Source organism: Malaya genurostris, chromosome 3 (assembly GCF_030247185.1).
Source record: "Malaya genurostris strain Urasoe2022 chromosome 3, Malgen_1.1, whole genome shotgun sequence".
Classification (NCBI taxonomy): Eukaryota; Metazoa; Arthropoda; class Insecta; order Diptera; family Culicidae; genus Malaya; species Malaya genurostris.
In genome coordinates, this window is record NC_080572.1 from 31,475,871 (window position 1) to 31,499,321 (window position 23,451).

Sequence of the window (23,451 nt, forward strand, 5' to 3'; positions counted from 1 at the left end):
GCAGATCTATTCATATACGAAATTAGAATGTGTGCGAGCCGAAGTCTAATGTCGTTTTCGCTTGATACCAAACCTAACCCAGTTTCCACCCTAACTGCTGTCAAACCGTTTGTTTGAAGCTAGTTTCGAACCTAGTTTTAACGTTGTTGAACTGAAAATCGAGTCAGTTTCGAACCTGGTTGTTATATCAGGTTTGCTCAAACCGCCGTTGCTAAGCGCGAAAACAACACAGTTTCGTGAAAAGTGTTTGTTTGAAGAAACTACCCTGGGTCAGTTTCAGTGTTCTCAAGCGAAAACGACATAAGTTTGTTGTGGGTTGAATTTTACACTGAGGTAAAACATTTTTGACTCATAATCATACACTGCGAAAAATGCATATAGAATTTCGTAAGCTATGAACTAATGAACCAAGTAGAAGACAGTTCCATTACGTGATATAGAGTTTCATGAACGATTTTTTGTCTTTCTCAACTCTTCTCTTGGCATTGCAGTGTTTTTTATTGCATAATTGCTTATTATTCAATAATTGCTACGATGCGACTCGACAAAATTCACTGGGTTATTTCGACATACTCACACCCACCCACATTATCGAAATGACGGAATGCGTAATGAATTCTTACTCGACTGCATGATTTTTCAGTGCTCGATCGCCCACATTATCGAAATGACGGAATGCGTAATGAATTCTTACTCGACTGCATGATTTTTCAGTGCTCGATCGGTTCAGTGCTAGAATTTTCGCCTGAGTTGGCTGCTCGATCAATCTGATTGACAGTGACATTATAAATGTCATTGAATATTCGCTCATTTTATGAATGTGTTAGTGTAAAATTTAGGCGACTTAAGCCATTTCATTACACTCCAGCTAGAGGAATGTATGATGCTGACTAAGGTAGGCCGTTTTGTTAATTTCCAGCGAATTTCAACAGTTTATGTTGGAATTCTAAGAAGAACTGGTTATTTACTAGTTCTGTATATCCGAAAAACATGAAGATTTCAATGTGTATAATCAGTTATGTAATGTTTTCATTTAAAAATAAACTGAAAGTCAGCACAAAAACGTGCAAAATCGGGATAGAAGAAGAAGAAGACAAATTGACAATTCAGTCCGCATCTTCTCACTCAATTCCGACTGATTTCCGAATCAACCGGTTGTAGGCGAAATTCATTCGGAATCGGTTGTTGCACTGGAGTTGGAATTGATTCGGAATTCATTATGATTTCCACATGAAATTCCGAATGAAAATTTCTCGCCGATTCGGAACTGATTCGGAATCCATTTGGATCTGATAATGTGGGCACATCAGTCGGAATTAAGTGAGAAGATGCGGACTGAATTGTCAATTTGTCTTCACCTCTTCTTTCCCGATTTTGCACGTTTTCGTGCTGACTTTCAGTTTATTTTTAAACGAAAACATTACATAACTGATTATACACATTGAAATCTTCATGTTTTTCGGATATACAGAACTGGTAAATAACCAGTTCTTCTTAGAATTCCAACATAAACTGTTGAAATTCGCTGGAAATTAACAAAACGGCCTACCTTAGTCAGCATCATACATTCCTCTAGCTGGAGTGTAATGAAATGGCTTAAGTCGCCTAAATTTTACACTAACACATTCATAAAATGAGCGAATATTCAATGACATTTATAATGTCACTGTCAATCAGGTTGATCGAGCAGCCAACTCAGGCGAAAATTCTAGCACTGAACCGATCGAGCACTGAAAAATCATGCAGTCGAGTAAGAATTCATTACGCATTCCGTCATTTCGATAATGTGGGCACTAGCATTAACCCGACGACACGACCTGCCACTCGTCTATAAAAACTGTATCGCAAATTTAACTACCCCCCAGTAACTGGTAATGTCAAAACGAAATTGCTTGAAAATTTATTGAAAATGGCAACAATTGTCGAAAACTGTTGATTTAAAATAACAGTTATCTATGGTTACGTATGTTGTTTCATTGGAATATATTTAAAAAAATCGCAAAAGAAAAACAACACGTAATTTTTGAGAATCAGAAGGAGATAAAATTTTTGTGAATCAGAAGCGGTAGAAAATATTCAATATTATCACCGGGGCCCAGAATTATCACAAAAATGTAACCAAAATGGCACATTCGTAGGTATTAGCTTTGAATTACCATTTTGTTACGGACCTAAACTCGATTTTTTTATATTGTAGATCATACACTTTGGTATGAAAGAAGTAGTAGGTCTCATCTTATCCACGTAGGAGAGCAGGAGAAATCCATGTGCGGGAAAGTAAATTTGTTAAACTTGGAATTCTAGCTTTGCTCGGGAAGTAAATCTCCAAATACGGTCCAGTAGTCGAACTGATCGGGTTCCTATGTACGATAATGCGAAGCATAATATTGATCCCGTGATTTTATACGAAATCAAAAACGTTTTTTCATAGTAATGCAAATTAATATTGGAAGAAGCCTTTTTAAATTGCTAAATTTAATATAACCTATAATTGTTAATCATCATTTGAAGAATATAATTAATTATTATAGTGAAACTAAAAAAAATGTACTCTTTTCAATGAAATTTCGAACTATTGTGGCACAATGTAACCGATTTTTATCAGTTTTACGAAACTGAGCTCTCCGGATATCATTTAACATGAACGTTCAACCGACGACACGACCTGCCACTCACTATTCAAAACTGTATCACAAATTTAACTACCCCTCAGTAACTCGTAATGTCAAAATGAAATCACTTGAAAAATATTGGAAACTGGCAACTAAGCCCGAAAAACTGTTGTATTGGAAATAACATCTACCGTTACCGTAGTTACATTTATTTACTTTAATATTTGCACAACAGGTGAAAGAGGTATTTAAATCTAATTTTTTTTGTCAGTCGAAGTTGTTTCGCTACGGGGCAGCTCTACCGCATTTACAGAAAAACTATTCATTTGGGAATCGTACGGTTTCTTTGCACAGGTTTTCGAAGCCACACTGTTATATTCGCTGAATAAGTTTTATATGGGTTCAAATTCATATAAGAAATAAATCAGAGTTGACTACTCACGTATTAGGAAGTATTCGTAGGATTTATCTTCGCTAGAGGAATTGTGCTTAATTTATTGGATCTACCGACACCATACCGAATTTTGCAATCGAAGATAAAGAGGCGTTCGAATATGAAAAAAATTACAAGACGAAAATATTAATCGACTTATTATAATTGCGCCCTGACTGAATTACAGATACTGAATTGTGTTCGCATCTTTGGGGTATCTTCAAGTGAAAACATCGAACTACGAATTAGTAGTTTTCTAATCAAACAAAACTATCATGTTACGAAAAAATCCATGGGGTCTATTTTTTTAATTATTTTCATTATAGTTATTTAATCTTGATTTTTCGCGATATTGATACAAAACTTTGTAAACTGTGCTTTTCTCTCCTAAAAAATAGGGTAACGGAGATATTTTGGCCACTCTAATATATTTTGGCCTGGCGCTTATATTTTAGGTTGTAGTCAAAGTTCACATGTTCATACCTAATATGTTAATGTATGGAACAATCTTCAAAACTCGGACACACGATGAACTTAATTTCGATTACATCTAGAAATGTGTACGCCGGACCAAAACATATTGGAGTGGTCAAAATACATCCATTACCCTACATAATGAACTGTTGGACCTGGTTTTGGTGGAGGATAATTCTTTAATTCAGAATAAACAAAAATGTTTAATACGATCGAAAAGGCTACTTTCAAACTACCTACAGTGTCGCAAAACTCTTAAATCTTCTGGAAACCATAGATCAAACCATTTCTAAATCTATATATCTTTAGATGACCAATATCGCCAAGCACCTTAAGAGATTATAAAGTCCGTCTAATTTGCAATCAAATCTATTGGTCGAACCGCATGCGCATAGGTAGTCAATTCTTGATCACATTCTCGATCAATTGCAGTCCTCAAAGAGCCATGTCTCCTCCCGACATGTTTACCGGGTACAAGTTTTTGAGTGTTTGTTTCTTGCGATTTTCGAGTGTTTGGTTCACGAGATCTCGAAGATACAATGAGCTTAAAACATCAGAAATTTGCATTATGTCCTGATAATTACTATCCGGACGCGTGGCTCAAGTGTCATATTTGGTGTCCTGTAATGATCCGTCATAATAATCAGGTCAAGTTAATTTAGCAAATAAAATCATTCACTAATATATTTTTATTCGTACCTACAGAAGTTTGAAATCAATAGGGAAAATCGTTTTGCTTTTATTCGACATTCTGATTTGTTTATTTACTATGGAGCTCCTTGGTAACTAGTTCATAGCAACTTAAACAGTGTTGCACAAGAAGATTATTTTTATCATTTTCAAGGGGTCGCTATATTTGTGGTAACTGGCGGTAAATCTCGCACGAACACTTTTTATTCCGATTTTTCTTCGGAGTGCCTGGTCGTGTCGTCGGTTCAACGGCTTAGTAATCAATACACAAGACAGTAGACAATACGAAACTCTCAATTGTTATTGTTAGTCATTTAATAAAATAAAAATTTCTTAAAAAATCACAAAGAATTGTAAGGTAGATTTCATCTCAGCGAATAACCATTGTATCTGGTTCTTTGTGCCACAGGGTTGTGTTTGGTGTTTGTACTTTAATGTGATTTTGTGAAAAATTTCAGTCCGAACCCCAATATGTGTATGTTACGCATGGGTGGTGAATAGTTCTTGAATAGTGAATTTCTCCGGCTTGAGTAGCTGTTATCGTGGAGATGTAGTATTTGTACGTATCAGAAAAAAACGGTGTCTTGCCATGGTCGTAGTCTGCATTCTGTTCGATTTATTGCATGTGCTTTCTAGCAGATAATCGTATCTGACGGTAAAGGCTATTTGCTTCAGTTTATTCGATCGCTTGGTAACTCGTGGTATGACTATAGAGCACTGACGCAAACATACAAAGAAAAAATATGGTTTTTATTATTTCTACTTTTTTACAATAATGTAATGTCGATCAGTATTAAACAACGGAGTTTTTTACTCACCTATTTAATCATATTGCCAAAAATTGCGTGCAAAGCCCTGCGAAAACTTCATTAATCTGATTAAAGAAGACTTTGTATTTGTTTATTTGTGTTGCAAAAGTTCCTTGGTAACTAGTTTATAGCAACAAGAAAAGTGTTTCTGGAAACATTTTTTTCAATGATTAACAAGGGGTCGCTATATTTTTAGTAACTGGCGGTAAATCGCTCACGAATACTTTTTATTCTGATTTTTCTTTGAAGTGCCTGGTCGTGTCGTCGATTAACCTTTCAACTGCTGAGATTAGCCACACCAACACATTCGCACGTGGATTCGACTCTAGGACAGGACCTGACAATCACGCTCGCTCAATGTTACTGTGAGTAGAATCTCACTCACTTTCGCTAAAAGTGGAACTACTCTATTGTGAGTAAAGTTATATTTACTTACTTTTGCGTAAAGATGGAATTGGTCAAATTCTGAGTAACATTTACTCAGTGCTAGAGAAGGGAAAATTAGCTCGAATGAGTAAAGTTACTCAGTTTCATTTGAATTACCCAAGAAATTGTTCGTTTTATACAGAAATGCGTGTAGATTTAAAACAACATAACCTTTTTATTAATCTTTTAGGAATAGTTTACATACTGTAACAGAAATGAACGAAACTTGAACTTAAGGCAATTCTAAGTCTTCTGCAATGGGAGCTTCTTTGAACGATGCCGCAAGATTATTCACGGTGGATCTCCGAACATTTGAAGGGCAGTTCTTAATTTTTACTCGTGTTTAATTTGTGAATTTATTGAAAATGAGCTTGATGAGGTTGCACATATGTGCACGCAGAGAAAATTTTTTTTAATATAACCAAATTTAGGTTTCACGCTACGATTTATTTTGTTAAAATAGTGACAAAAGAAAATCTGGTTTGATAAAGAAAATATTGCTGCTTGAAACTACAAAACATGATAATCAAGTTTACTCAGTGTGTTAGCTTGTTTCAAACGACATTTTGATAAAAGCAACGAATATTTCACTTGTGCGTTCCTGTCAATTTCTTGACAAACAATTTCACAGTGAATTCAATTTGAAAAATTTGTTATGAATGAACGAACTTTAGATAAAGTTAAGAATTGTTGCGCTTTGAATTCACAAAATTTTTAGTTTAAATAAATTACCTTAAATTTAGCTATTTTAACTAACGCTTTTCTTTGTTGAAATTAAACATTTTTGTTTGTTTTTTAAAATAAAATGATTTCTTTCAAACTAATTTACAGGGTTATATTTTAAACTACTTTTATTTCGATATATCTTGGTTCAATAATTTCTAGAAAACAATTATTTTCAATTTAGAATATTTTTAAGACATTTGATCGTTTCGTCATTCCGTTGCTACTCGATCGAATTATTCACATACCGCAGTAAAGGCCTGTTTTTTTATGTTTATAGCATCCAAACGATTCGGTGCTCCATCAGTTCGGCCCAAAACGAGAACCTGCATCAAATATTTTTTGTAAAGAAAATGTGTTATGTAATATGATGCAAATTTTTAAAATATACTTAATCATCAATACATACACTTGAATTGTTGCAAACCTCCTAGGAAATGAAAGAAGCAAACTTCTTACGCGGGAGACATAAATGCAGTGGTTTATACGCACGAGAAAAAACATGTTCTGGTTTATATGATATAAAACTAACGCGGTTCATTTAAACAGTAAACTTAGTTATATTATTACACAAATAATATCATAGATAAATTGAACCGAGTTTTTTCTTGATATGAAGGTATAGCTGGATTGAGTCAACGAGGACATTGCCGAAAACATTAACTCAACTTTGGTTGACATGTAAAAAATTGTTAGTTTATTCCAACAATAAACTCAGCGAGAACAATTATAGTTTTGGTTTGGTTGTACCAAAATTTTGATTCAAATCAAACAGAGATCATTGTTTTTGTTGAAGGGAGAAATTGGTTTATTACAATCATATTCTAGCTTGAAATTAATATAAATCAAATTTTAAAAACTACTAACTGTTTTGTTATTTTAAACATGCTCAATTTCTCTGCGTGTGGCAGCGAAAACCTTCAATCGTAAAAGGCTGCACAAATTATTCGTATTAGAAAATATAATTATCTCACCTTTTAATTTTCGATAGACGTCTTCATCTACCGCGGCTCCAACCTGCTCCATTTTCGTTCAAATACGTTTTCAATAAAAATGCGGAAATAAGCAAAAATTTTCAAAGCGTTCTCAAAAAGTGGTGAGTAAAAATTGTTGTTAATTTGGAAACAGAGTAGAATCTACTCAGTTTCCTAAATCAATCCTACTCACTTTTTGACATTTATACAAAATAAGCGAAAGTGAGTACGAATTACTCACAATAGAGTAACGTTGAGCGAGCGTGATTGTTAATCCACTTAGGACCAGTTTCGGACCAGCTCGTGATTGGTTGAAATTGGCATAAGCAAGTACAACTTGTTGAAATCAATATTACTGCAGGGTGGTAGAAATAGTGTTGTCAGTATCGTCGGTAACAATGTAGCTTGGTATTGGATATTTTATTTTTCGGATCATCTTTTCAAAATTATTAATTTCAATAGGATTTAAGTTCAATTTGTTTTTAAGTCCTGTCAATGTGGAAAGTATACGAGTACATTTAACAATCACGGGATGATACGAAGAGAAAGCCTGAAATCACGAAGTGTGATATGGACGAGAATATTGATTATGTTGGTTGAGAATAGCACCGAATTTTTGGATACTTCTGTATGTTAGTATTTTTCTCAAATACAATATGTTGAATACTTTAGTTAATAAAGCTGCAAAAATTAATTACCCAAAATTTAATGTTTTAGAAAAAAAAATTCAACTAAACGCTTTCTTCAAAACAAACATCTGATCAAAATGAATCCATAGCTATATTTTTAACCAATATAACATTAAAATTTTGTCTAAGTGTTTTCAAATGATAAATAATCGCATGTTATTAGGGGAGAAAGTTTTCAGAATGAATAATTATCTCTACTGGCAACAGTGATCGCGAGGCATTTATTATTTACAGCAGGGAGCAACCGTAATAAGAAGAGAAATATACCATTTTTTCTTGTTATAAAATTCAGATTTAAATTTTGTAACTGGCATAAATTATGCATCTAGAACTAGAACACTACTGAATAGCGGCCCTTACACGATCATTAAAAGTGTCATTACTAAGTAATGACACTTCTGCTCAACTGCTCGTCATTACTGCATTACTGTACATCATTACTTTTTAGCATTACACGTTAATTATTAATGATGAGTATTTTTAACTACTCCAGCACGGGGCTTGTAACCAGAATAACTTTCCCTCAGCAATTAAAGAATATTAGCAATATTCTTTATCTACGTTTAGCTGAAAATAAATTTGATTTGCCATTGAAACGTTAAGGTTAATGAAACATTAATAATTTAAATCTACACTTTGCCATTTGTAGAATTTTTTTTTCGTACAGTTCTGAAGAGAATGTTTACTTCATGGTTGTCAAATTTTCTGATCTAATACAAATGAAGATATTCAGCACTTGCACAAAAAAATAAGAAGAAGAAAAAATGTTGGTAATGATGGAAAATCCGGAATTCCATCATTACTCGTGTCATAACTGAACTCTTAGACCTTACACTATAAATAAAAGTGTCATTACTTTTAAGTAATGACACTTTTAATGATCGTGTAAGGGCCGCTAATATGCCCTAACTAACCAGATCTTTTGCCACATTTTACAAATTTTGCAGATTTTACAAATTTTACCAGTTTTTGTCAGCTCTGACTAGATCGTTACGCTTTTGGCCTCCAGACAATAGGTGGTGAGATCTTTTTTTTTCTACTGCTTTGTTCACGGTAATGAAACCCGGTCAAAATTTCCTGTTATAAAGTAGACCCAGACAAATTCAGATAAATTTTTGATCAGACAGATTTTTGAAAAAATGACCTGGCAACGCTGGTTGTGGGATCAATTTTACACTGAGGTAAAAATATTTTTGACTCATAATACACTGCGAAAAATGCATATAGAGTTTCGTAAGCTGTGAACTTGTGAATCGAGTAGGAGACATCTCCATTACGTGACATAAGTTTCATAAACGGTTTTATGCATTTCTAAGCTGTTCTCTTGGCATTGCAGTATTTTTTATTGCATATATGTCTTCAATAATTGGCAGGATGTGGCTCGGCAAAATTCTCTGGGTTGTTTCGACACACTCGCACTAGCATTCACCACACAACCGCTGAAAATAGTCACACCAATACATTCACACGTGGATTGGCGAATGTGCATATCATGTAATTACCAACAGTTATCAACAGTTTTTACACACTTTTCATGAGTGAAGTGCAGAGATGCCAGGTAAAACTTCCAAATATCTTCAGACTAGAGTGCCTATAATCAGAGTGACGACATCTCATCCGTAATGCTGGCAACAATTAAAAACATTCCATTAGCTTTACATTGAATTGACAGGTCGTTTGCTCGTTTGGAACTGGTAGCTGTCGTTCCAAACGAACAGCTATCGCCACTCTGATTATAGTCACTCTACTTCAGACATGGTTGAAAAAGTCTGTATATCCGAAAATAAATCTGCAGTCAGCAAGTATGTCTCTATAAAGTATGATACGCTAAATTCACGACAATTTCAAAAGTTTGCCAAAAACTCGATTTTCAAAAGTCTGCACAACATAATATGTCTGCAGTAGAGTGCCTATAACCAGAGTGACGACATCTCATCCGTAATTTTGGCAACAATTCCAAACATTCCATTAGCTTTACATTGAATTGACAGGTCGTTTGCTCGTTTGGAACTGGGAGCTGTCATTCCAAACGAACAGCTGTCGCCACTCTGATTATAGTCACTCTAGTCTGCAGCACTATGTACGAAATCTGCAAATTTACAGACAAATCAGCAGATCTGGATTCTCTGGTGAAGTGTATATTTTCATGAATTTTATAGTGCCTATAACCAGAGTGACGACGTCTCATCCGTAATCTCTGGTGAAGTGTATATTTTCATGAATTTTAGAGTGCCTATAACCAGAGTGACGACGTCTCATCCGTAATTATGGCAACAAACCAAAACGTTTAATCCGCAATGTTGGCATTTTCGTTAGCTTTCCATTGTATTTGACAGGTCGTTTGTTCGTTTGGAACAAAGCTGTCATTCCAAACGAACAGTTGTCGTCACTCTGGCAGAGTTACCATATTCACAGATTTTTCTGTAAAATCACAGATCTTTTTGACTGTTTTGCATACAGATTCTGTGTCACAAAACACAGATTTTGTCAAAAATCATTGATTTCTACAGATTGTTTTGAATATTTCATAAAAATGACAGATTTTTTAAATGCTTCTCGCAGATTTTCACAGATTATGATAAAAAATATGCAACACAGATGGTATACAGATTTTTCAAGTTGAAACACAGATTCTAAAATGGCAACTCTGCACTCTGGTTTTAGTTCAATCCACGTGCGAATGTGTTGGTGTGGCTATTCTCAGCAGTTGAAAGGTTAATGCTAGTGTGAGTATGTCGAAATAACCCAGTAAATTTTGTCGAGCCGCATCGTGTCAATTATTGAACACATATATGCAATAAAAAACACTGCAATGCCAAGAGAACAGTTGAGAAGGACATAAAATCGTTCATGAAACTCTATATCACGTAATGGAACTGTCTTCTACTTGGTTCATTAGTTCATAGCTTAAGAAATTCTTTATGCATTTTTCGCAGTGTATGATTATATGTCAAAAATGTTTTACCTCAGTATAAAATTGAACCCACAACAAAATTTGACTTCGGCTCGCACACATTCTAATTTCGTATATGAATAGATCTGCGCACTCTGCATTGGTGTGAGTAACTGAGACGTCAAATTGCTCAATAGTCCAATCCACGACGTAAAATACACTGGTGGCGTGTTAAGACAGTTTTGGTTGTGTTGGTAATTTTCTCACGAAATTAAGTATGTCGCGCCAGGATTCAAGCATGTAAACATAAACAAACGACCATTTCAGATCGGGATTTCACTTCTAAGTTACTCCAGTTGTCGCGCAGCCTAGCGAATCTTTGGCCCTAATTGAAAATCTGGACATTTTTTCTTTAAGGGCTTGCAAAGTAACGTCGAAATATAGAAAATTTTACACACATCCGATTCTGTTCATTTCGTTGGAGGAAGGATTTGGCGGATCGCACTGTGGTATCTATTACAGTTATAATGGGTAATGGAGTGATTGTGCTGTGGGTGGCATTTCAAATGCAGGTGATGAAAACGATTGAAACATCCCGGAATAAAACACCGCATTTCACTGTCAATACTTTCGCAAACAAAACCAACTCTAAATATTTTCATTTGTTTATGTTTTTTCTTCTTCACGTCTCTCTGTTATTCCAAAATAAGATGACAACCGCACTAACACATAGAAAAACGTGATCACCAGGATATTTTACATCGTGACTCCAATCCACGTGCGAATGTGTTGGTGTGGCTATTCTCAGTAGTTGAAAGGTTAATGCTAGTGTGAGTATGTCGAAATAACCCAGTGAATTTTGTCGAGACGCATCGTGTCAATTATTGAAGATATATATGCAATAAAAACACTGCAATGCCAAGAGAACAGTTGAGAAAGACATAAAATCGTTCATGAAACTCTATATCACGTAATGGAACTGTCTTCTATCTGGTTCATTAGTTCATAACTTACTTAAATTCTATAAAATTATACATAACTTAAATTCTATATGCATTTTTCGCAGTGTATGATTATGAGTCAAAAATGTTTTACCTCAGTGTAAAATTGAACCCACAACAAACTTTGACTTCGGCTCGCACACATTCCAATTTCGTATATGAATAATTCTGCGCACTGTGCATCGGTGTGAGTAACAGAGACGTCAAATTGCTCAATATAGAATTTCGTAAGCTATGAGCTAATGAACCAAATAGAAGACAGTTCCATTACGTGATATAGAGTTTCATGAACGATTTTATGTCTTTCTCAACTGTTCTCTTGGCATTGCAGTGTTTGTTATTGCATATATGTCTTCAATAATTGGCACGATGCGGCTCGACAAAATTCACTGGGTTATTTCGACATACTCACACTAGCATTAACCTTTCAACTGCTGAGAATAGCCACACCAACACATGCGCACGTGGATTGGACTCACGATGTAAAATATCCTGGTGATCACGTTTTTCTATGTGTTAGTGCGGTTGTCATCTTATTTTGGAATAACAGAGAGACGTGAAGAAGAAAAAACATAAACAAATGAAAATATTTAGAGTTGGTTTTGTTTGCGAAAGTATTGACAGTGAAATGCGGTGTTTTATTCCGGGATGTTTCAATCGTTTTCATCACCTGCATTTGAAATGCCACCCACAGCACAATCACTCCATTACCCATTATAACTGTACACTCAGGCAAAAAATATATGGAATTTCATAATGATTTCGTATGGTTTTTAGCCACAAGAATATCGTAAGCGAATCATAAGGCCGCCTTATGAAATCACGAAAATTGGAATTCCAATAAAACGCCTTATGAAATTCATACGAACTTTTTAGGAATATTGTGCGAAATTTCTATAACAAACATAACTTCTCTCATATATTGTGGAGTTCATATGTTGTTCGTATGAAAACTATTATAGTGATAGATGAGATGTATGTTGCAGAGGTATATTGTTCATATTAATCTTATGAAATTATGATTTTGGTGATTTTTGATGCATCATAAGATATGCCTTATGATTTTTACTACTCAATTTGCTTGAGTGTAATAGATACCACAGTGCGATCCGCCAAATCCTTCCTCCAACGAAATGAACAGAATCGGATGTGTGTAAAATTTTCTATATTTCGACGTTACTTTGCAAGCCCTTAAAGAAAAAATGTCCAGATTTTCAATTAGTGCCAAAGATTCGCTAGGCTGCGCGACAACTGGAGTAACTTAGAAGTGAAATCCCGATCTGAAATGGTCGTTTGTTTATGTTTACATGCTTGAATCCTGGCACGACATACTTAATTTCGTGAGAAAATTACCAACACAACCAAAACTGTCTTAACACGCCACCAGTGTATTTTACGTCGTGGATTGGACTATGCATTTTTCGCAGTGTATGATTATGAGTCAGAAATGTTTTACCTCAGTGTAGAATTGAACCCACACAAACTTTGACTTCGGCTCGCACACATTCTATTTTCGTATATGAATAGTTCTGCGCACTGTGCATCGGTGTGAGTAACAGAGACGTCAAATTGCTCATTAACGCGCTCTAGCCAGTGCCAGGGATGCCAGGTTCACAGATTAATATGTGTTTCACAGATTTTCATCTTTCTGCACAGATTTTAAAAACAGCATAGAATAATGACTGAACCCATAGACTTTCGATCTGTATTGTTGGAGAATACAGGGATATGCTGTAATAACTGAAATAGTAATTAAACAGAGAGAATCTGTCAGTTGCACTTGGGACCTTTTCTAATGTTCATCGAGAAATGATCACAGATTTTCACAGATTCTGAAAACGATCACAGACTCTGCAACCGATCACAGATTATTGAAAATCGATGACAGTTTAGCACTAAAAAATACAGAACGATTTAAAATAGTGAGGCCTTTTTCTTGCTCAAAAAAATGATTCTGCTCAGCTATTATGGGACGGGAAACGTACACAGATTTTGCACAGACTGGTTATTGGCTTGATAACATATTTTTGAAAAATTATTGCAATTTCTCTGAAGTTTCCAATTTCAATCGAAATCTTGACGTTTTACCTTGAATGTTTTGTGAAGAGTAAAGTGTCAAATATAAAATCAGTACGGTAAATCGCAAAAGAGAAAGTAAATAAATAGAAACTGTCATTTGCAGTTGGGCCCTTTTGTCGTGGGACATATATCAGTCAAACATATAGCTTTGAGTTCATTTTGATCAGATGCTTATTTCAAAGAAAACGTTTAGTTGAAACAGTTTATTAAAATTTTTCTAAACCACATTTTTGGGTAATTAATTTTCGCAGCTTTATTAACTAAAGTATCCAAAATATTCAATTTGAAAAAATATTAACAAATAGAAGTATCCAAAGATTTGGTCGACGACATTTGGTGCTATTCTCAAGCATTGACAGGACTTAAAAACAAATTGTACTTAAATCCTATTGAAATTAATAATTTTGAAAAGATGATCTGAAAAACAAATATGCAATACCAAACTTCATTGTTACCGACGATACTGACAACACTTTTTCTGCCACCCTGCAGCAGAGATGCCAAATATTTTTATAGAAAATCTGTATTGATTCGTATATAAAATATCTGTATTTATCTGTATTCGCTAATAAAATGAAATTTCTACAATACAATTTTGTTAAAAGGTGTTATTCCAATAGATTATGGTTATAGAGTGGTATATTAAATTTCATATCTTATATTATATTCATCGACGAAATTTTATAGTTTTTTCCTATCAACAACAATTGAATTATGGTGTCATATACTTGTCTAATTTGAAAATGTTCACTTCATAAGTTGAGATGGATTTCCAAAACCCAATATGCAACGTCAAGTCTGGTAATACAACTGTCAGTCTGGCAATAGTGTTTCATGATGCCAAGACTTGTCTAACTTTTAAGTTCAATTTAGTTACAAATTTTAATATAAATGGATTTCAGTGTTCTTCATTAAATATCTGCACAAGAAATATATATTTTAAAAAGTGATTTGTACAATGATTCCTAAACGTTTATCTCGTCATTGCAATCAAATACTAATAGATAGCTCAAATACTAATAGATAGTTTAATTTTATCCTTAATACTTTTGGTGAAATCTGTATAAATCTGTATTAAATTTAAGAAATCTGTACTCTGTATTAAATCTGTATGCGCATGTAAAAATCTGTACAATACAGATAAATCTGTATAAATGGCATCTCTGCCCTGCAGTAATATTAATTTCAACAACTTGTACTTGCTTATGTCAATTTCAACCAATCACGAGCTGGTCCGAAAAAGGTTCTCGAAGTGGATTAAAAATTGTCAGGTCCTGTCCTAGGGTAATTCACGAATTAATGTATATTCAACATTAAACGAAAAATTACACTGATAGATTACGCAAAAATGAAGCAACTAGTCCTGCCTTTCCTTTGTTATCTAGTTGTGTTGATAAATGCGGTAAGTTACTTCAACGAAGTCATATGTCATTTGATTCCAAATGTACGATTTGTAGCAGTTACATCTCGAGTATGATGGGTGGCTCAACATAGAACTTTATCACGCACTTGATATTCACGAGCCGCAAAAGTTTACTCTTCGTGGGAATGTTACAATCACCAGCGTAAACACAGGCTCTGCAACTGTGTCTCAAGAGTCTCTTACAGCTCACGATCGCAATAAATTTCGTCAGCTGGCTGAAGAAAATCGTCTGTATCGGATGGAAGCTCATGTCCTCAGGGAAGACGGATCTCGTTCAAGGTTTTTGACCTCATCAAAGGCGGTAATTCAATCTTACTTGCAAAATGCAAAATAAATTACCATTTTTTTGTTCAATTGTTCAGTGTGCTTTGGCTAAATCTCAACTGACGGATGTACTTTGGGTTTCACTTGATCATGCTGGTTCGGTCATTGGAATTACACAATCTGTAAATCATGGAAACTTTGGCGATTGTCGTGATTTGACCAATCGAGACATAGATGTATTAGATGAATTTAATACTGATGTGTACGTGAAGGCTATCGAAAATGCACCGGTTCCAGATACAGCAAGTTTTATTCAAAAACTGGAACGAGAACGAGAAGCCCGCGAGCGTGGAGAGACCAAAGATAGTCGAGGATTTTTTGCTAAATATGTAAGCAGTTCTTTTAAATTTTACTTTGAAAATTTAACATATTTTATTCTAGTGGATGTACATAGTTCCTGTAGTGATTTTGGTGCTTATTTCGGGAGCCACAAATCCTGAAGGGCAACGTTGAACCAAATACTAAGAAAAATTTACTATTGCAATCTATTTAACCTGTAGGAAGCTTTAAATAAAGAAGATACTGACTCAAAAACTGATTAAATTTTACTTGTTCTTCAATCATTTTTTTCATCATTCTGTATATCCTCGGTACGTTTCTTCAATTTTTCCATCATTTTTTCTTCTTTTTCCTTTCGCTTGGCTTCCTTTACTTTCTTACGATCTTCTTTCTCCTTCTGCGCTAGCATTTCTTGGAAGCGCTCCTCCCTTGGATCAACCTTGAATCCAAAGTGACGCCGAACTTCTTCTACTAATCTCTCCTTGCGCTCTTTGGCTGCTTTCGCATCAGCTTCTTTCTTAGCAATACGAGCATTCAAATCCGCCGTCCATTGGTCAAGTTTTTCTATTTTTTTGGCAATATCGACTTCGCGAGCTCGGATGCGAGCAGTTTTATCATTCCTGGCCTTCTGATTAGCAACCATCATTTCTTGCAGGGAAAAGGGAAATGCCACCCTTTCGTACTCAGATTTTTCCAACATTTCTCGTTTTGTTGGAAAAGATATTCCTACAAATAAAAACAATAACGCAGCATTTGCTAACAGCCTTCTTAATATTACGTTAATCGTCACTCACGTGGATCCACTTTACTACCCTCAGTACCGTATCGACCCAGCATCATGCGTTTGTACTTAACCGTATCGTGGATCCAAGACTGAGACTCTTCGTATGGAAGTTGACCGTGCAACATGTTACGGTGCTGGGGTAACAAACGAGATTTGTTACGTAGTTTTTCAATTTGAGCTTCCCTGTCAGCTTGCAGGTTTTCGTCGTCTATAAAAGTTATCGGTTGTTGTTCATCTTCTATTGGGTCTTCCGGTGCAATTGTTGTGCTACTGATAGAAGAGGATGCGTATAACCGAGCACGAAACGGTCGTAAGTATGTAAAAACTGGTTGCTGTTTGCATCGGAAAATACTAGATAACCTTTGTAACAACATTTTTCTGAGTATGTGCTTTCAAAATAATATCGGGATATAAATTGACAATAAAATCACAACCAGAGATGCCAGGTAAAAATCTCAAATATCTTCAGACAGGGTTGCAAAAGTTGGCATAGTCGAAAAAACCCGCTTGTGAGGAATTCTGACAACCGTCAGAAGGCTGGCTGCATTCCGGCAGCAGTCAAAATTGTCCAGGCGAAATTGCGTCATTATCTCGCCGTACGTGTCTTGTTTATTTCCCTCCTCTTTCTCTTTTTTTTATTCGACGTCATTTTATATTCGTCAATCCCGCATGTACGTACAAAAAAACGAATCTTGAGACGAGGTAAATGAGAATTAAATATGGGTATGGGGGAATCTGCCTGCTGCGTACAAGTGGGAATCTGTAGGTACACGCAGAGAAAAATATTGTAAAAATAACTAAATTTTGGTTTCACGCAACGATTTATTTTGTTGAAATAGTGACAAAAGAAAATCTGATTTGAAATTGCGAATAAATTTGCTTGAAGCTACAAAATAAAACATTTGATTTTGCTCAGTGCATTAGTTTGTTTCGAGAAATATTTTGTTAAAAATAACAAAATTTTTACTTGCGCGTTCCTGTCAATTTCTTGACAAACAATTTCATGGTAAATTTAACTTTTAAAATAAGTTTAAAATGAACTAACTTTAGATAAAGATAATATTATTAGTTCTTTGAATTTAAAAGTTTGGCAGTTGAAATGCACGATAAGATACAAACCTAAAATAATTAGTATCTCAATAAACGCTTTTATTTGTTAAAATCATACATTTTTGTTTGTCATTATTCTTATAAAGAGATTTCTTTCGAACTAATTTTCAAGGTAATTTTTTAAACTAATTTTATTTCGATTTTTATCCATTTTCAAATTATTAATGGCTTTCAATAGCTGTTGGGCCCAATCAATAATTCGGTGCTCCATTAATCTAGCCAAGATCAAATATTTTCTGTGAAAAACGAGATATGTCATGTAGCGCAAGTTTAGTAATATTTTGAATTATCCATACATACACTTGAACTGTTAAAAGACTCCAAGGAAACGAATGAAACACTTAAATTTTCCTACTAAAACACGTGCAAACTTTTTCGATTATCCACGGGAAAAAATTCTCTGGTTTATGAGAAACAAAACTGATACGATTAATTCGAACAATAAACTTAGTTGTCATTACACAAATAAGACCATAGATAACATGAACCAATTTTTTCTTGATATAAAGGTAAAACACGATTGAATCAACAAATATGTTGCCAATAACTTCAACTCAACATTTAATGACATGTAATAAATGGCTGATTTATTTCAACGATAAAATCTGCAGAAACAAACCATGTTTTTCGTTAGCCAGGATGAGAATTTGTTTTCAAATCAAATAGATATAGTTGTTGATGTAGAAGGAAGAAATTGGTTCAAAATAATCATATTCTAGCTTGAAATCAACAGAATTCATATTTTAAAATCTACTGACTGTTTTGTTATTTTAAACTAGCTCAATTTCTCTGCGTGTAGCAAGCACGATCAGCGCTGCCAACTATACCGATATCTCGGTATTTAAACCGATTTTTGGACTCGATACAGGAATACAGATATGCTCTATCAAAATACCGATGTTTTAATTTTCATACAGATAAATACCGATTTTCAGTTTTTGTGTTGGATTTCATAGGGGTAAACCTTTTTTTTGGTCGCAAAATCAGTTTCCGCACTTAATCGATGTTTGATTTTTCTAGAAAGATATTGTACAGATAGATTTTCCGCCAAATACAGATTTTTTGAAAAAACCAGTTGACAGCACTGAGCACGATGTAAAATACCTGGTGATCACGTTTTTCTATGTGTTAGTGCGGTTGTCATTTTATTTTGGAATAGTCCAATCCACGTGCGAATGTGTTAGTGTGGCTATTCTCAGCAGTTGAAAGGTTGATGCTAGTGTGAGTATGTCGAAATAACCCAGTGAATTTTGTCGAGCCGCATCGTGCCAATTATTGAAGGCATATATGCAATAAAAAACACTTCAATGCCAAGAGAACAATTGAGAAAGACACAAAATCGTTCATGAAACTCTATAATACGTAATGGAACTGTCTTCTACTTGGTTCATGAGTACATAGCTTTCGAAATTCTGTATGCAGTTTTCGCAGTGTATGATTATGAGTCAAAAATGTTTTACCTCAGTGTAAAATTGAACCCACAACAAACTTTGACTTCGGCTCGCACACATTCTAATTTCGTATATGAATAGATCTGCGCACTCTGCATCGGTGTGAGTAACAGAGACGTCAAATTGCTCAATAACAGAGAGACGTGAAAAAGAAAAAACATAGACAAATGACGTTCCGGGAGTTGCTTTTATGAAAATATTTAGAGTTGATTCTGTTCGCGAAAATATTGACAGTAAAATGCGGTGTTTTGTTCCGGGATGTTTCAATCGTCGAATTAGAGGAAATGATCTGTCTATTTAAAAAAGCTGGTATATTTTTGGGGACTGGAGTACAATAGTGTAAAGAACTGGCGCGTATGTTCTGCACATTTCGGGACCAAAGATTATCAGTCGAGCGAAATGCAGCTTAAATTTTGTGGTTTTCAACGTCGGGTCTTAGAAAAGCATGGTAAGTTCAATATTTTCAATCATCACACGTAATGAGTACACTGATTTTAGCTCAACCTTCGATTCAAAGACAAATTTTCCGAAACGGATTTGGTAGAAGCAAATGTCATTGGTCTAGCCAGACTTAGTGATCATAGCACCTTCCTTCTGTAAAAAAAATAACAAGATCAGGAAAGGTCATTAAAAAAGTATCTACGTACTACGGATAGAAACTTGATATGAAACTTTCGTTCTGTGTGTGAGTTAACGGGCGTACTGAAGCCTGCATCGTAGAGTAGAGCAGCGTATAACCAACTCGCTCGTAGTTAACCTCGAACGGATGCACACCCAGTAAACATTCGGAATCTCAAACTTTGGCTGGTAACATTCTCTACCGACGGTGTAATTCGAGCGAACAAATGGATCGATTCGCTTGACCTCCATATGAACATCGGTAGTCTGAAATGATTTCATTTGGTCATCTTCGGTGTTTCACGATGGAAGCGGTGTTGATAAAACATCATTTTTGCTAAAAATTTATTTGGTGAGACCACTGAAAAGATGACAAACCATACTTAAGAGTATGAAGAGCTACAGGCAGATATTGTTTGATCGATTAGGAACTGTAAAACCAAGATGTATTCATTATCGGTTAACCGATCAGTTAAGCGACAATCAACGTGTGGTCTCCATTGTGTATCAAATAAAATTATCAATAAGTACAACATTTTATTCATCCAATTCGGAATCATTTAGATCATCACCAGCCAAAAAATGCCACCCACAGCACAATCACTCTATTATCCATGATAACTGTAATAGAAACCACAGTGCGATCCGCCAAATCCTTCCTCCAACGAAATGAACAGAATCGGATGTGTGTAAAATTTTCTATATTTCGACGTTACTTTGCAAGCCCTTAAAGAAAAAATGTCCAGATTTTCAATTAGTGCCAAAGATTCGCTAGGCTGCGCGACAACTGGAGTAACTTAGAAGTGAAATCCCGATCTGAAATGGTCGTTTGTTTATGTTTACATGCTTGAATCCTGGCGCGACATACTTAATTTCGTGAGAAAATTACCAACACAACCAAAACTGTCTTAACACGCCACCAGTGTATTTTACATCGTGTGTAACAAGTATGTTCTTATTTCTCTATAAATGCACAATGCATGCAGATAAAAATCTGAAGCGATGTCTCTCTCGCCTGATTATGTTGCTCCAGCGAAGTTCACTGTGCCCCAATGGTATGTAGACTGCCATGCGATATATTAATCATTCATAATTGTACGAAAATTCACTCCCTTGTAACGTTCAGTGTCAAACCCATTGATTCCCAAACATACATTATCAACTTTAAGCGCATACAGAAAGTAATATTCCATCGTTATGTGCTTCGATAGTGGAGGCAAGACAATGTATTCATTTATGTTGAAGCACGTGGTTCATAAACAAGACAACAAAATATGTATAAAGTAACATGATTCTATCAGTTGATGTATAGGATATGGCAGGTCAACTGACGTCGCTCGGCAACGTCGCTGCGCTGGACTGTCCAGCGAATTGCAGATTAGTGCTGCAGCGACAATATGATACGCTAAACTAACTAGGCCAGCAAAAACAATCAAAAAAGGTCGAGGGAATTTCAAAAATCTGTAATTTTGAAGAAAGTTTGCGAAAAACTATATTTTCAAACGTCCGCATAAAAAATTTTTTTTGCAGCACTATATACGAAATCTGCAGATTTACACACATCTGCATATCTGGCATCTCTGATCACAATACGATACCCCGCTTGTGAGGAATTCTGGCAACCGTCAGAAGGCTGCCACGCTTAGAAAAAGTTACTCAAAGTTTGAGTACTAGTTACTCATTTTCAAATGATACATGGAAACGTCAAAAATTGAGTAGTTATCATCAATGATATTGAGTAACTCCTACTCTAAATTTGAGTTTAACGCAATAACTCGTTTTTTTGTTACTATTCGCAAGATCAGTCTTAAAGTTGTAGCAACAGGTTGTATATTTTGTTAGTGAGATCGCGTATTTCGAGGGTGAGTCGCTCAACACAAACGGAGTTGTGTCTGCAAAAACCGGAATGATAAACTCCGTGTTGTGCTTTAGAATGAAACCGAATATGCTCAAATGTCATTTATGAGGAATAAGTGTATGATTGGTGCCTGAGCATAACTGACATGTATGTTAATTTGCGATTGACACACTACTCCAAGCAACCACCACTTGATATAGTATTGAGTTCAATTACTTATGTCGTTTTTCATTGAAAAACACTGGTTGCAGAAATCGCAATGAAACACCGTCAGAATATTGCATTTCTGCTCGAAAGTGCAAAACCAGAGCAATCCACGTTACCAGTGTTTTTCAATGAAAAACGGCATTAATATTTTAATACAATACACTCGGAAAAGGAGCAATTTTTTTGCAAATTTGGTATATGTGAAATAAAATTTCACTCAAAACTTGAGTGATAGTTACTCTATTTTTGGTACATGTACAAATAAAGTATTACTCAGTAAATGAGTAGATTTTACCCAAATATCGTTTCCAATGGAAGAACTCAAATTTGAGTAACTTCGGAGTTACTCTAAATTAGAGTTGTTCCACTTTTTCTGTAGATGAGTGAGATCTTACTCATTTTTGAGTAACTATTTTTAAGCGTGTGGCTGCATTCCGGCAGCTGTCAACATTGTCCAGGCAGTTCCAGGGATGTCAGGTTTACAGATTAATCTGTGTTTCACAGATTTTGAATTTTCTGCACAGATTTTAAAAATGACACAGATTTCTGAAAATGATCACAGATTTTCACAGTCTCTTGAATAAATCACAGATTTTGGAAATCGAGCAGGTTGAGGAAAAAGGTATAGAGCGTGTTTATAGTGAGACCTTTTTTTGCTCACTAAATTGAATTCGATCTGCAAGAATGGTACGGAAAATGGATAGTGAGACCTTTTTTTTGCTCACCAAATTGATTTTGAATTGCTATTGGGGTACGGAAAACGGTCACAGATTTTCACAGGCAGGTTTTTGGTTTGATCACAGATTTTTGAAAAAATGACCTGGCATTCCTGGGCAGTTCGTGGTCGCATCTCACACGACGCAGTCGAAAATCATTTACGGTCGCAAATCATTTACGGTCGAAACAACAGAAACAAAGACAACAGTGAACAATAGAGTCTACGGAATGGTCAAATACGATCTAACAAAGCCGGAATTTTGGCCTACAAGACCAAATTCAATTTGTATAGATTTCAAGCGTTGCAAAGTTAGACCAGCAGCAAATGAAATTGAAATCTTACTTAAAGAACGAATGCATCTAGACACTAATAAAGTAACTGAGACTCAATTCAACAAGGCGTCTAACTGTGTGTACATTATGTTTAAACGTGAAAGCGATGCAATTGCATTCGATTCGGTTAACAACGAGGTGCACAGTGTTGAGTGTGATAACATTGAATACAAAATCCCTGTGCACATGGTGGACAATGCCATAGAAGTACGCGTGCATGACCTCCCCCCGGCGGTCACCGATCAGTACGTTCGGGAGAATATGTCGCGGTACGGTGAAATCCTTTCCATCGAAAGGGAAGTATGGCGGTATTTTTTCCCCGGTATCCGGAATGGCGTGCGAGTGGTACGTATGCATCTACGTAAGGCAATTCCATCTTACATCATTTGTGGTCAAGGTGGGATACATCCGAGTAAAACGCTGATTACCTATGAAAATCAGCTGGTTACATGCCAGTTTTGTGAACAACCTGCACACTACGGTAAACCTTGCACCGAAACTGCGAAAAGGACATCTTCAACCAAAGACAAGGTCAACCGTTCAA

General features: G+C 35.4%; 2 protein-coding genes across 3 annotated transcripts; one reads left to right on the forward strand and one right to left on the reverse strand.

Moving 5' to 3' along the window:
* Nucleotides 1-15,005: 15,005 nt before the first annotated feature.
* LOC131437415 (ER membrane protein complex subunit 10) lies at nt 15,006-16,093 on the forward strand. Of its 2 annotated transcripts, none has more exons than XM_058606728.1 (4): nt 15,006-15,205; nt 15,264-15,527; nt 15,589-15,879; nt 15,932-16,093. In XM_058606728.1, exons 1-4 carry the CDS (start codon nt 15,152-15,154, stop codon nt 16,001-16,003), a joined length of 681 nt encoding a protein of 226 aa, XP_058462711.1. In that variant the 5' UTR covers nt 15,006-15,151; the 3' UTR covers nt 16,004-16,093. The 2 variants fall into 2 exon arrangements, with proteins under 2 accessions (XP_058462711.1, XP_058462709.1); XM_058606726.1 differs by having other exon boundaries at nt 15,010-15,205; nt 15,261-15,527.
* On the reverse strand, nt 15,891-17,046 carry LOC131437414 (large ribosomal subunit protein mL64). Its single transcript, XM_058606725.1, has 2 exons — nt 16,624-17,046; nt 15,891-16,555 (listed from the first exon to the last, which is right to left on the reverse strand). The coding sequence occupies exons 1-2, from the start codon at nt 16,985-16,987 to the stop codon at nt 16,107-16,109; spliced, it is 813 nt and encodes a 270-aa protein (XP_058462708.1). The 5' UTR covers nt 16,988-17,046; the 3' UTR covers nt 15,891-16,106.
* Nucleotides 17,047-23,451: the final 6,405 nt, after the last annotated feature.